We start from the raw sequence: 13,738 nt of genomic DNA on the forward strand, positions 1-13,738 counted from the left end.
ACAACACGTGGGGATTTTTTTTTGTATTTTTTTTTAATGAATGCGTCTTAATTATGGCTGAAAACCGCCGCGTTCGAACAAGGCGTAGCATTAACCCTGTGTACGCCTCGTTTAACCCTTTATATCCCATCTTTGTGCAAGTCACTGCTGCCTCAGCCATCACGGCGCCTCCCTGCAGAGACATCTATTATTTAGTCCTCCTCACTAATGGCCTGGCATGACAGGGCGGCCGGCAGAGGAGCCTCCCCTGTGGGGAGACGTGTCATGGCCGCCGCCCTCACACAGACGTCAGCGGCTTCCCGCCCACACCGCTCGCTGCATCTCGTCAGCAGGACGCAGACATATTGGAGTGGTAGGCTAGCACGCCGAGGGGACCGCCTGACGACATGGTGCAGTACGTGGAGTCCGTGGTAAGCGATGGCCTGCGGGGCGGCCATGTTACCCGCACGGGGTCTCCTCAGGAGCCGTGCAGTGGCTGCGGGGGGAGTAATGTCTGCAGTATGCGGGTAGTGCAGTATATGGTGCTGCAGGCTTATGTTAACCCTTCCTAAAACATAGTGAGAGATATATATATTATTGTAAGGAATGGGGCGGTGGACGCCATGCTGCATTTATTGCATCCCCACATGGTGGTCGGAGGGTGTGTGACTCCATAGTGGGCGGGTCGCGGTGGTTTGTGTACTAGTAGGCCGTGCGGGGACCATAGCTACAATGTATACACAGAGACCGGTCCCATTATTACCACTGCCTGCCAACCCCACAGTAATGGCCTCCTGTAGGCCCTCGCCCATCCGGGTGTACGACTACCGTGTATTACGCGGGCTCTGAACGCACCGTGCGATATGCGGTAATTCGCAGGCAATCCATTACATTGCCTTCACCAGTTCCAATCACATTAGCGTGATGGAATTGCGTAGTACGCTGGCGTGAAAAAAACGCAGCCTGTTCTGTTTTGCCGTTACAATGCGATGGCGCGGGGAATGTAAACAAGGTGGACGGCGAATGACGGCGTGCGTGAGACGTGGCAGTACGCCGGCCCACCACCGCCGGCTGCAGGGCTGTACGATGCGGCGTGACCCATTAGGGCCCCTACACACCCCAGCGGGATATCTGCCGCAGAATCCGCGGTCGGCGTCCACATCGCAAATCTGCTGTAAATACCACCCGTTACGTCCTACGGAGATCCGCCGCTTCCTACGCACACGCAGAAATCGGTGGCAATTTCTGCTCGCGGAGGAAAAATCGCAGCAGACTTCAGTTTTATGCGAGATCCGCAAAGATGGCTTCCGCTGAAGTCAATGGAAGCCGTCCGACCACAATGAATCTTGCGGACAGGTCGCGGATGCCGCACTATGGCCTAGTGATGACGCAGGAAAAAAAATCTGTACTGCGCAAAACAATGGAAGTCCATCGCGATCTCCTGCCGCGGCTGTGGTGAAGGGAACCCCGCAGGGATACGAGGCTGTTGCCATGTGATAACGGCTCACATCCAGGGGGTTTCAGAAGGATGACGAGGGCAATATCTGGGCCACATCACGGCCCGGTGCCACTCTCGCCAGCATGCAGGAGCCCTAAGGGCTTGTTCACACTGGCATATGCTTACAAGACCCACAGCCTTGTACACATTTTTTAGCCGTATGCACTGCCGGCAGTAACTGCGTATGGGCTGCGAGTGCACTGCACCGCACCTCTCGCATACGGACATACACATGTGACTCCTCCCCTTTAAAAATAAAACCGCGCTCTGTTAAGAGCGGGCACGAATATGAAAGCCCTGCCTGTTCTCAATGCATGTGTATAGCTAGGGTATCATACGCTGCCCGTACTAGGTATAGGGCTGTCACTGCCTGGTACGCAGAGATACAGAGCATGCTGCGACTTATTTCTCTTGCATATTATAGGGCAGTGTCTGCACGAAGCAAGGACTTTCGTTGACTCCACTCACCGCGGAATATACACATGCGTTATACGCTGTGACTTTACGCCCGTGTGAACAAGCCCTAAGATATTTTTTTTGTTTTTTTTCGGCAAGATAAAATAGCGCCTTATCGTCCAGAGGCAGGGGGGTCTGATGAATCCAGAGCCCCCTGACTGCTGCCTTAAGGGTTCAGCAGTGCGCTTATTGATCATCAGAGCTGTGTGATGTGTATAATGCGAGCATGTATGCTTGCGCCATTGTTTGAATGGACACACTAGGTATAATAGGGGCTGACTGGTCGCTGTTAGGCTGGGTTCACATGGGATGGATTTGCCGTGGAAATTCTGGGATTAGCCAGCCATGTGGACAAGATTTTGCAAAACATCTTGTCCACACGCAGCAGCCAATCCGTTGCGGGCAGAATCAGCGATGCCGCGCGGAATTGACAGCTGCAGCATATCATTTTTTTTTTTCCTTTATGGGGAGAGAAAGCCGCAATAGAATGCTCCAAAACCTGCGGCGAAATGCGTGGGTTTTGAAGCAGCGGCTCTCCTGCAGAAACCTTGCAGCTTTTGATGCGGCCAAGCCGTGAGATTTCCATCCTGTGGGAACCCAGCCTTAATCCCCTTTTCTACACTAGAACCCCAAAGATAATGCGGGTAGCCCCTCCACCTTGTTAGACCCCCAGAGACCTCTAGATTGGTACGAAACCTCTTTTCCTGTTTCAGATGTCTAATTCTAGATTTCTTTCACCAGCCTGAATATAATGCAATTATTGAAAGCGGCGGCGATAAGCTGATAGTTGTGGACTTCACGGCGTCGTGGTGCGGACCGTGCAAAGCCATCGCTCCGTTTTTTGAGGTGAGTTGGAAATGTTGTATCTCCTGGTCATTGTCTGATTTGGGAAACGCCTCACTATTAGGAGATTTTGGGTTAATGGAGGGGTTCCCGACCTTCAGCCTCCGCGAATCCTGCACATGGCAAGTCCTATTATCTGTGAACACGGAAAGGGGACATGCAGGACCTTCTTCACACGGACCGCTTGTCATGTAAATTCTGTGTGGATGAGGTCATAATAAACCAATCGGCGCGGCTCGTGCGACCGGTCTGGTCACATGACAGGATGCACTCTAGAGTTTTCCACGTGAATTCGGACAACATGGAGAATCGCATTTCCGCGTCCAGAAGTGAAATGTCACTTCTTAATGTGACGCTGTCAGATTCGGCATGTGGATTTTGCCCATCTGTACGGCTTAATCCGTGGGCAGACGCGCAGCTAAAGGTGTGTTTTTTGTTTAAGGCGGTCTTTGCTGTAGTTCAGAAATGCAACAAACTAAGCATGAATGCAGCCCAATGTCAGCTAGGTGCCGTTCCCCCAACCCCACGGTAGTGGCAGCCAGGCATCCCTCATCAATCTCCACCGTGATAGTCTTGTTGCCCCTCTTCCATGCCTATGGCAACGGGAGCCACTCGCAGCACGGCTCGGATTACCTACATGGTAGGGGGCAGCGCTCAGTGGCACACGAGGGGGATAGCAGAACAAGCATAAGCCATATTGATGCCTCTCGGGGAAGCGTTGTCCTCAGGGCAGGGTTTCTATCCAATGCCTAGCATGCAGCATACTGCTTGGATGCATAGGAGAGATTCTTTACTACAGCTGCAGCCGGACTGGTCGCAAATGGCAACAAAACTGAAAAGTCTTGTCGCCACTTGCAAATTATTGGGTCCATTAACAACGATTTTGGTTGCCATCTGGGAGAGATCTCTGTATTGTTCCATGATATATTTATATATAGTTATTCAGTTGCCCCTCAAGCAGTTTTTTTTTCTAAACTAACCCCAATTTTGATGACCTCTCTGGGTATTATAGTCCGCTTTTACCACTTATTACTTTAGTTGCCCACCTTTGTACCCGCTCAAGCACTGATGTCTCCTTCCTGAATACTGGTGACCAAAACTGTCCACAATATTCCATGTGTGGTCTGACCAGTGAGTGGTAAAGAGGAAGAACAATGTTCTCATCATGTGCTCCTAGACCTCTTCTGATACACCCCGTGATACTATCTGCCTTGGCAGCAGCTGCCTGACACTGGTTGCTCCAGTTAAGCTGACAGTTAACTAAATCCCCCAAGTCCTTTTCCATGTCAGTGTTCCCCAGTGGTTTCCCCTTTAGTGTGTAATGGTGACATGTATTCCCTGCCCATGTGCAGAACCTTACATTTATCAGTGTTACACCTCATTTGCACTTTTCTGCCCCCAACTTATCCAGATCCTCTTACAACCGTGTTCTGTCCTCTTCTGTTAATTTCTTTATGCAGTCTTGTATCCTCTCCAAGTATTGATATTTTGCTGTATAATCCTTCTACCAGATCATTAATAAATATATTAAAGAATAGGGTCCAAAACCCGCCCCCCTGTGGTAACCCAATAGTAACGGTGACCCAATCGGAGTATGTACCATTAATAACCACCCTCTGCTTTGTGTAGGGTATGGCATATTAACAAGATAACTATGATCGGTAGGGGTCTGACCATCGGGACCCTCGCCAATTCTGAGAAAGAAGGGGCCGCAGTGCTGAATCCTCCCCGGTCTCCGAGTGATCCCGGAGGTCAGACCTCGCAGACTACAACCTGATGGTATATGCTAGCGTTATACCGTGACTTCATCAGACGGGGGTAACCTTTCTGAATGCTGTATAATGAGGTCCCGGTGTAGTAGGACTGCTCATGCTTGAACTATCAGCAATAAGACGTTCCCGCTGACCTTTACATGTCACCACTCGCTGTGCCTCGTTCTGCTGCTGGAAATTTCCACACTTGATTAGTCATATGAGAATAGTTTTCCTTCGTGTTAGTCATGGGCGGAGGGGACTCCAAGGCAGCCGGCTGACTCAAACGTACACACTTGGTGATAATCTTTGTGTGTGTGTGTATATAGTAACGGTACATTTACACAGGCCGTGTGACGGCACCGCCAGTGCAACAGTTCATGGGGAAATCTAATTACAAACCGAATAACCCAAAGTTTGAGTAGCTGCTTGCAGTTCACTCATTTCTTTAACCCCTTAAGGACCAGACGCTGCTTAGGGATTTGTACACATGTGATGGTTTTACTACCCTATAGTTTTTTTCCCCTGTGTCAAATAAAGGGCTGGGTTTTTTTTGTTTGCTTTTTTTTCACTGAATTTTCAGTGAAACATACTATGGGAATGGGTTCCTCATTTTGTTAACGTCCTGAAATATAGTTTGTGTAGTTTTGGATTACAGGGCACATATAGCGACACTTGGAAGGTGCTGGGAGATTATATATAATAATTTTTTGGGGGGGGGGGGGGGGCAGTCATGTGACTGCTCATTGAGTGCTTTGTAGCTTGCAAGAGAGAAAAGACAGAAGTAGTTAAAAACTGCTTCTACCTTCTCCTCTGGGTCCTTGGCTGTGACTAACAGCTGAGGACCCCACCTGCTCCTGCAATCTAGCAGGACCAAGCGTGCAATATGTAGATCTCTTGGTCCTTTAACGTGTTCTCTTGCTCTCCCTCCCCTGCATCTGCTACACTTTTACCTATGTCCTCCCTTTACAACTGTGTACAACGTTGCTGTGAAAACCTCTTCCGCAGTCTTCTCATTCATAAATGTTCAATATGTTTGCCTAAATTAGATTGATATAGAAGCTTTTTTTTTTCTTGCTCTCATGACGCCTTCGCTGTCGGCACAGTTTCATCTTTGGGTAGTGGAATCGGTCAGATCTTACAGAATTCTCTAACAGCATAGTGTTCTATAGGTGATCTAGTACCCAGTCTTGTACTTGGGAGCACCGTAGCAGCACTATTCTTTTTTTTTTTTTTTTAAACTTGTGGTTGACTTTACTACCAACCCAAAAAGAGCAGGTCAACACCTAAATGGGGGTATGAGCAACTTTTAGACTTTCTCTTATAACTTGCAGCACATCGTTGCCCAACTGATTATGTAAAACTAGTGTATGTATTTTATATATTGTATTTCATATCTTCCTCATTACCTTTTTTTTTTTTTTTCTCCCCCCAGAGCATGGCTACTAAATACCCTGGAGTTCTCTTATACAAGGTCGATGTGGATGAGGCTGCGGTAAGATATAGCATTTGCTAGTATATATGCACTAGCAAGAAAATTGACAACAACAGCAACGTTTCTGTACGTTGTTCACTACCCTAAAGGCGAGCTCCTTCCATGTTTTTTGGTTTTGCGCTGCTTTTTTCAGTTGTGTGATATCCATGCCAGTATCAGCCATTGTGTCCTTTGGCGGCCGGGTCGTCTTTTGCCACTTATCTGTCCAAGCATTATAGATTTTTCTAGCGACTCTGCTCGCATTACATGGCAAAATACATGAGCCTGAGCCCGCTCCTCTTGGCCTCCAGCGAGCCTGAGCCCGCTCCTCTTGGCCTCCAGCGAGCCTGAGCCCGCTCCTCTTGGCCTCCAGCGAGCCTGAGCCCGCTCCTCTTGGCCTCCAGCGAGCCTGAGCCCGCTCCTCTTGGCCTCCAGCGAGCCTGAGCCCGCTCCTCTTGGCCTCCAGCGAGCCTGAGCCCGCTCCTCTTGGCCTCCAGCGAGCCTGAGCCCGCTCCTCTTGGCCTCCAGCGAGCCTGAGCCCGCTCCTCTTGGCCTCCAGCGAGCCTGAGCCCGCTCCTCTTGGCCTCCAGCGAGCCTGAGCCCGCTCCTCTTGGCCTCCAGCGAGCCTGAGCCCGCTCCTCTTGGCCTCCAGCGAGCCTGAGCCCGCTCCTCTTGGCCTCCAGCGAGCCTGAGCCCGCTCCTCTTGGCCTCCAGCGAGCCTGAGCCCGCTCCTCTTGGCCTCCAGCGAGCCTGAGCCCGCTCCTCTTGGCCTCCAGCGAGCCTGAGCCCGCTCCTCTTGGCCTCCAGCGAGCCTGAGCCCGCTCCTCTTGGCCTCCAGCGAGCCTGAGCCCGCTCCTCTTGGCCTCCAGCGAGCCTGAGCCCGCTCCTCTTGGCCTCCAGCGAGCCTGAGCCCGCTCCTCTTGGCCTCCAGCGAGCCTGAGCCCGCTCCTCTTGGCCCCCAGCGAGCCTGAGCCCGCTCCTCTTGGCCCCCAGCGAGCCTGAGCCCGCTCCTCTTGGCCCCCAGCGCATGACCGCAGTGAGGGGTTTGAGCCCCCCATTCTAGTAATTGTTGGGGTGATCAGACATTTATCACCTTTTCTGTGGATTGGTAGTGAATTTTGTGGAACCAACTCTAATGCACCATGTGGAGGAATAAGACTACTAGGGGATTTGTGTTTTATGCAGCTCCCCTATACTGTCCCCGTATACTGATGGCTGTGAACCGCTGGCTGGTTTCATACATTGGTTTTTGTTGCATTTTCTCATGCGTGTTTTGTGAGGATTCAAAAGATCCTGCTGGATCCACTTCTGGCTTTTGTTTAAAAAAAAAAAAACTGCATAAAAAAACCTGTGTATATGAAATCGCCCTTTAAATCCCCCCCAAAATCTGCTTTTCAGTTTCTAAATGTATTCTGCAGTAAATTCTGATCTCCATGTGAGTAATTATTTTTTTTTTTCTCTTCCCTTTGTCTTACAGGATATAGCCGGTGAATGTGGTATACGCGCCATGCCAACATTCCACTTTTACAAGAATGGAAAGAAGGTACGGCCTGATAGTGTCGTCATTATAGCGGTATTATAGTTTAGGCAAACGATGCCAATGCAGTATAAAGAAAGGTTACTCACTTGTCTAAAGTGCAGATCGTACCCCCATGACTTCCCAGATCCCTGCTTTGCAGCTATTATGTCTCCTCATCGTATGGCATCATCAAGCAAATTAGAAAGCCTTGCGGGTAAAGGTGCGGCTTCCACCACAGAGGGAAGCAGAATCCCAATCAATCTCTGCATATATTGTGACTGAAGTTTTGCACTTCTAGTAACCTCCCTGGAAACTGTGGTACCGTGGCGGTCCGGCCCCGTGTCCCCAGTCCCCCATATGCACGTAACTAAACACTCATGCCAAGTTTTAGCCAACAAGAAATTTGAGTTTTATTATTGTGAAAAAAACAGGTAAGTTAAAGGGAACCTGTCCCCCCCCATTAAAGGGGTTTTCCAGGAAGAATACTGCTGATGGCCTATCCCCTGTGCATTCACATGGGAGAGTTTCACATGCAAATTGCATCTGACAGCAATATGGATAGAACTCTTGCATGAAAATAAGTAATCGATTCACATGAGTGATTTCTCCCCAGCGCCCCCTCCTGCCTGCAGTGGGATTTTTTTTCTCCCACCCAAAAGCTGGGCAGAAAGCAGATGGACCCCCTTATAGTCAAGAGATGGAGCCACTCGGCCACAGGGATTCCCCTGTCCTGCTCCCCGAATGGAGCAGGACAGTGGAATCCCCAAAGCGGCTGTGAAGCTCCCCTTACGCTTCTCGTTGCTGGATAGAGTGGGTGTAAGTAGTATGTAAACAGAGTGTTTTGTTAGTTTTGACTCCAGTATAGTCAATAGTACTAAGTTGACTGTTTCTGCTTTTGCTGACCTTTTACCTAATCTTATACCTTAATTCCTTCAGGTGGATGAAATCTGTGGTGCTGATAAAGATAAACTGGAATCTCTAGTCAAGAAGTGGATGACGGAGCCGTGCTCATGAAGAGATGGTCCATAATCTCCCGCATGCAGACACTGTTACTTGCCTTAAGCGTTGTCAGACCACATCTTTATCCATTCTCTGTTTTTCCTGCATTCAGCTCAAACCTTTCATATCTTAAGACCCTGAACATTTTTCTTTCTTTCTTGGTGGGACAACAAACTACCTCCCATTTAAAAGCATTGAGGTCATTTGCAGCCTTAATGGAGTTGTTTGGTTTTTCATTAAATGGTACTCGACTACCATCACTGATTAATGGGGGCGGCATATAAATAGTTGCTGGTGCACTAACTTTGTTTACTCTCTATCATAATATACTGGTGTGACGGCTTTGGTAAAATGTTCTTTATGCTTCCACATGTGCACATACATAGAAGCGGATGCTCCGATGGCTGTGCACAGCTCTGCAATGTGTAATCCTAACAGAACCCTGCTGCAATTCATGCAATCGTGGTAGAACTTCCCCTTTTTATAGCAGATCAGCAGTATTGATTAGAAAGTCCTAGAATTTGACCAAATGCCTTGTTATCCTGTTTGGTTTCACAAGGTTTTTTTGTGTGTTTTTCTGGTCTCTAACACACAATGTTTCAGTATAGACTACATTTCACAATTGTTTCTTACTAGTTATTAGGTTTCACCCTCTCCTCTTCGCATGATCATACTTTGCAGGATAAAGTAGTGAGCCCATACTATAGGGCTTTGTTCATGTGGGGGCGCATTTGCTGTGGATTTTGTGTGCAGACACTTCGCACAGAAAATCCACGGCATCTACAGTGACATTTCGATTCTAGCACCAGATTTTTGGTGAGGCTTTTAATTCTGCATGTGAGGGAGGTTGAATCCGCACCAAATTCCCCCGTAAATCCGTCTGGCGTGGACACAGCATAATGAAATTTATTGTCAAAAAGAAATACATGAATTTAAAAAAAGTACCTTTTTAATCTTGAGACTCAAACCTAATAGAAGGATTAGATCTCTAGGGAAGGAATAGTCAGTATAGCTGGGCCGCCTTTGCTGAAGAGGCTTGTGGCCTTCTAGCGGGCATTACTCCACCAGTAAGGGGTGGAAGAGAGACTCCTGACAGAGCTGGAACATTTCATGGGTCAATAAAGGGAGATGCAGGCAACACTCCATCACTAAGGTCCCCTTATTTGGGGAGTTACAAGGGGACTGTTAGCGGAGTCCTATAAGGTGTATACAGCTATTATCTATGCATCCATTGCTATTGTTGTGTTTTTTGTTTTTTCTTTAATAGTATGCTAGGCTTTCCCAAAGTGTAATATCCAATTTTCTCTTCTAAACCCTTTTCAGTGAAATTTTTAAAGAAACTTAACCGTATTTTAAATAAAGTCACTTATTTCAAGTACAAATAATAATGGTGGAAAGAGACTTTAAAGCCCTGGATTTACAAAAATACCGTAAATGTAACGCTGACAGCTTACAAGTCATTGTGAAACGAGGTACAGTAGTTCTTCGCCTGAAGGAATCTGTTAAAAGAAATCTGTCACATTGGCCTCGTCACAGTGTCCTAACGGCGGAGTTACTGAGCGGATTGGTAATGAGTCTCTTCCCATAATGCAAAATTACAAGTAACATTTAGTATCCTAATTGCTGCTCAGTCTGGGTGGTCCGACTCGGTGATTGCCAGTCATCCGCATATAAACTCCCACTGCTACACACAAGCCCACAGTGACGACACTCCATCCTATCAGTGCGCTCCGCTTCTCCTGAACAATGACCTTCCCCTCTTCTATGTCACCTCACAATTTGCCTTTGTTGTCAAATCAAAGTGCATTTCAAGTTGAAATAAAATCGACATTAATGATCATCCTGGGCATGTTCTGCGGTCTACAATAAAATTTGCTATGTGGATGTTTAAAAATCCCTTGTCTTATCCTTTCTTGCAAGTTCTTATTTGCTAGGCTGCCCATATTGTAAGATGTACAAGGAAGAGTTTGGAGCCTCCTGTATCGGGTCCCTCCCTCCTTCAGTCAGGTTAGCACTAAATTACATTAATAAGCTTACAGACAGTTCGCTGCAGGCATACAACTAGCACTGGGCATTCAGGGCTTAGAAGCCCATCTACACGCAACGATTATCGTTCAGGCGAACGAATTTGAGTGATCGTTACGTGTAAATTTGAAGCCATCGTGCGCTATTCGTTCATTTATCGCTGAGTTTCAGCCTGCATACAATTGGTCATTAGTTCGTTTTGCTTCTTGCTTCATTTAAATAGCAATTGTTCAGTCTTGAAAGACTGAGCAACTTAAGGTGAGGGCTGATTGTTTGCCTTGCATAAACACAATAAATACTTGTTTACTCATGCTAGTGGCAGACAATGGCTTATCTACACACTAATTAAACCCTGCTGGCAAGAGATTCCTCGTATAAACACACGCACCCCTGAGCAAACCACATATACAGGGTTTACTTTAGCTAATGAGGGAAATGGAGAAAATTTCTAACAATCTGTATGTTCAGATGCCATGCATTTCTATGGAAAAAGTCGTTAATTTGCTCAAAAGCTAATTGTTGTGTGAAAATGGGGCTTAAGCCGCTGGAATCTTTTGTCCTGGATCATTGGGACAACTCCCCCTCTCAACTGCACCTGTGTCCTCAGTATGTAGATGTAGTTGACTATTAGGGTGGAGCAGAGTTAGCCCCCCTGCTCTGCCCTTTCAAGTGCAGCCACTGCCGTATCACCTGCCCAGTGGCGCTGCGCTCACTAGAGGGCGCCTAGTAAAGGAAGCACCGAGGGTGCGGAGACTTCAAAGGTGAGGAGGAGCGCGGTATCTACGGAAATCGGAGCTGATTTCCAGTCAAAATCTGCACCGATGGTCTGGATTTTTACGGTTTTGGATGCAGAAGTGCTACGGAATTTACCACAGAGTTTTCCGCTACGTAAATTCCATGGCGTGCAAAGTTTGTGCATCTACAGTACATCATCGATGCAAATTACGCAGCCTATCTAAAGATGTAGTAAAGTACAGAGACTTTGTAATATATAATGTAAATAGCATTATTAAGAAAAGATGAGGGGCGAACAACAGGCTTTCAAGCCTATGAAAAGAAAAATACGTGAAAAAGTAAAACTGGTAACCGGCACCCATAGATCAGATGAAACATAACGTTTTATACCATTTAGTATATACAATGTGTGTAAAATATACACTGCTCCAAAAACTATGGAAACACAAAGTGTAACTGGGCTTTCTAAAAACTCGTACATAGGGACATGTACAACATGGTGATGGCTGGGGTCCAACTGCTGAAGCGCTGGTCTGAGCTCTGTCACCGTGCGCTAACTGAAGACCGACCTGCAGAATTATAGTCAGCTAGTAAGAAGTGGCAGCACTCAGTCAAAACATTTCAGTGGGGGGCTCAGCAGGCGGACCCCAGGGACCAAAGCTTGTCAAGCTTTTTAAAAAGCACTGTTACACTTTAGGCATTACCAAATAACTCCAAGTCACTTACACTTTAGAAATATCAATCCGTCCAGTTAGAAAGCAGAAGCGATTGTGAATCAACTTCACCGGCTTTGATGAAAATGACAACGTGCAGCGGAGAGGCAACAACAAGACAAACCACAAAAAGGGAATGGCTTTGCAGGAGCCGGCCACAGACAATTACTCTATCCTTCCGGCGGTACCTGCAGCCCAATCTGGTTGCACAAGTAGACATCCTACAGGATGGCACATCTGAACATGGCATAAGGTTTGCTGTGTCCACCAGCACAGTCGCAAGGGCATGTTACAGATACCAGGATAAGGGATGGTGTACACCAGACCTAGTAGGTGTGCAATTTTCACCATGTTCTCTCCCCAAATGGGGCTCACAAAGAGCACATGTGATAGAGTCTGGAGATTCCACAGTGAACATTATGCTGCCTGCAATATCATCCAGCATGAGCTTATTTGAGCAAAAGTGTTCCCTTAACGACTGCCAATACGCCTTTTGACGGCCTCCCGGGTTGGGCCTTATTCCACACTGCCATCAAAAGACGGCCTTCTTGTGGAATAGCGCCACCGGAGGTAGATGGGAGTCGAGCACACACTGAGGGCTGCGGATTGCAGTCCCCAGTCATCCGATTGCCGATCTCTAACAGATATTGGTGACCGAATGAAAGTAAATGGCGGCGCATTAAGGGTAACCATTTCTGCTCCCCAAAGCGATCAGATCCAGTGCCCCAGCCACCCGATGTCTTCTGCCTTCTCGGTGTCCAGGTTTTGCTGCGCTTGCACTTGCAGGCCAAAAGGGCGGATGCAAACACAGTAGCAGGAAAGGACACGGGAAATTTGAAATTTCTCTGCTCTCCGCTACCAAAGGCAGCGCATGAGTCCGCTGGCAAAACACCAAATACATGCGCAGGACCCCGGGAGGGCCTGGGTAAATAAAAATCTTGCTCACAGGTACCAACAGCAGCCGAAAGCCTGGAATAATGATCTCGTTGAGCGATCTGCCTTTAGGCCGATCTCAGATGACTTGATAGAAATTGCAGATTCTGCATGAGTTTGATCCGTGGTAATCCGATTTAATCAAATGCACTGGATTACACAATTCCGCTCACATTAGCGGGTTAGAATTACGCTGAAACCAGAACGCAGCAGGTTCTATTTTACCGCGGATATCCGCAACATAGAATCCGTTGTGCTCTTTGGTCGCAGATATACGCGCCGCCCATACGCAGCTACATTGTTTACGGGCTGCGGGTACCCGCGTCATCGCTAAGCGACGGCAGAGGAAATATAAACTAAAAAAGGTGTACTACACATGACCGCCCGTGTGAGTACACAGTTATGCACAGTACATTACACTGCTATACGCAGGGCCACGGCTGGGATGTGCTGCGGGCCACTGCAAGCAGATTCCACATACGGCCGTGTGAGCCCGGCGTTATTCAGACCGATACCTGTAATACGTAATTTACAAGAAGCCCCGGGAACGCTCGCCTTCATGCAGTTCCAGGAGCAACTTGTTGAGCGCCTTCTGTGTGAGACCGCCGCACCGCAGCATTACGAACCCTCACAGAGCGCCACTTTGTACACCCTGTCCCTTTTACGTGATCACCCTTATCCATGGCAACGGAGGTCAGGAAATACCCTCCAAAAAAACATGGGTGGAGGAGGGATACCCGGTTTTATTGCCCCATGTGCCCATCCAACCAGCCTCCGTAATTACCTGTTTTCAGACCTACCACACAGTTTACA

The 13,738-nt window shown here is 47.9% G+C and overlaps 1 protein-coding gene across 1 annotated transcript; it reads left to right on the forward strand.

Annotated features, from left to right (window-relative positions):
• The first annotated feature begins 271 nt into the window (after positions 1 to 271).
• Positions 272 to 10,413, forward strand: LOC136628456 (thioredoxin-like). The gene is made up of 5 exons (XM_066604378.1): positions 272 to 410; positions 2,675 to 2,779; positions 5,963 to 6,022; positions 7,479 to 7,544; positions 8,457 to 10,413. Exons 1-5 carry the CDS (start codon positions 387 to 389, stop codon positions 8,532 to 8,534), a joined length of 333 nt encoding a protein of 110 aa, XP_066460475.1. The 5' UTR covers positions 272 to 386; the 3' UTR covers positions 8,535 to 10,413.
• Positions 10,414 to 13,738: the final 3,325 nt, after the last annotated feature.

The sequence above is a fragment of the Eleutherodactylus coqui genome, chromosome 5 (assembly GCF_035609145.1).
Source record: "Eleutherodactylus coqui strain aEleCoq1 chromosome 5, aEleCoq1.hap1, whole genome shotgun sequence".
Taxonomy (NCBI): Eukaryota; Metazoa; Chordata; class Amphibia; order Anura; family Eleutherodactylidae; genus Eleutherodactylus; species Eleutherodactylus coqui.

Bases quoted from the DNA above. Each gene is read 5' to 3' on its own strand.
- LOC136628456 (XM_066604378.1), top strand. From the start codon at position 387: ATGGTGCAGTACGTGGAGTCCGTG. The intron at 2,780-5,962 runs GTGAGTTGGAAA...TTCTCCCCCCAG, and splicing joins CCATCGCTCCGTTTTTTGAG to AGCATGGCTACTAAATACCC. The intron at 6,023-7,478 runs GTAAGATATAGC...TTTGTCTTACAG, and splicing joins TCGATGTGGATGAGGCTGCG to GATATAGCCGGTGAATGTGG.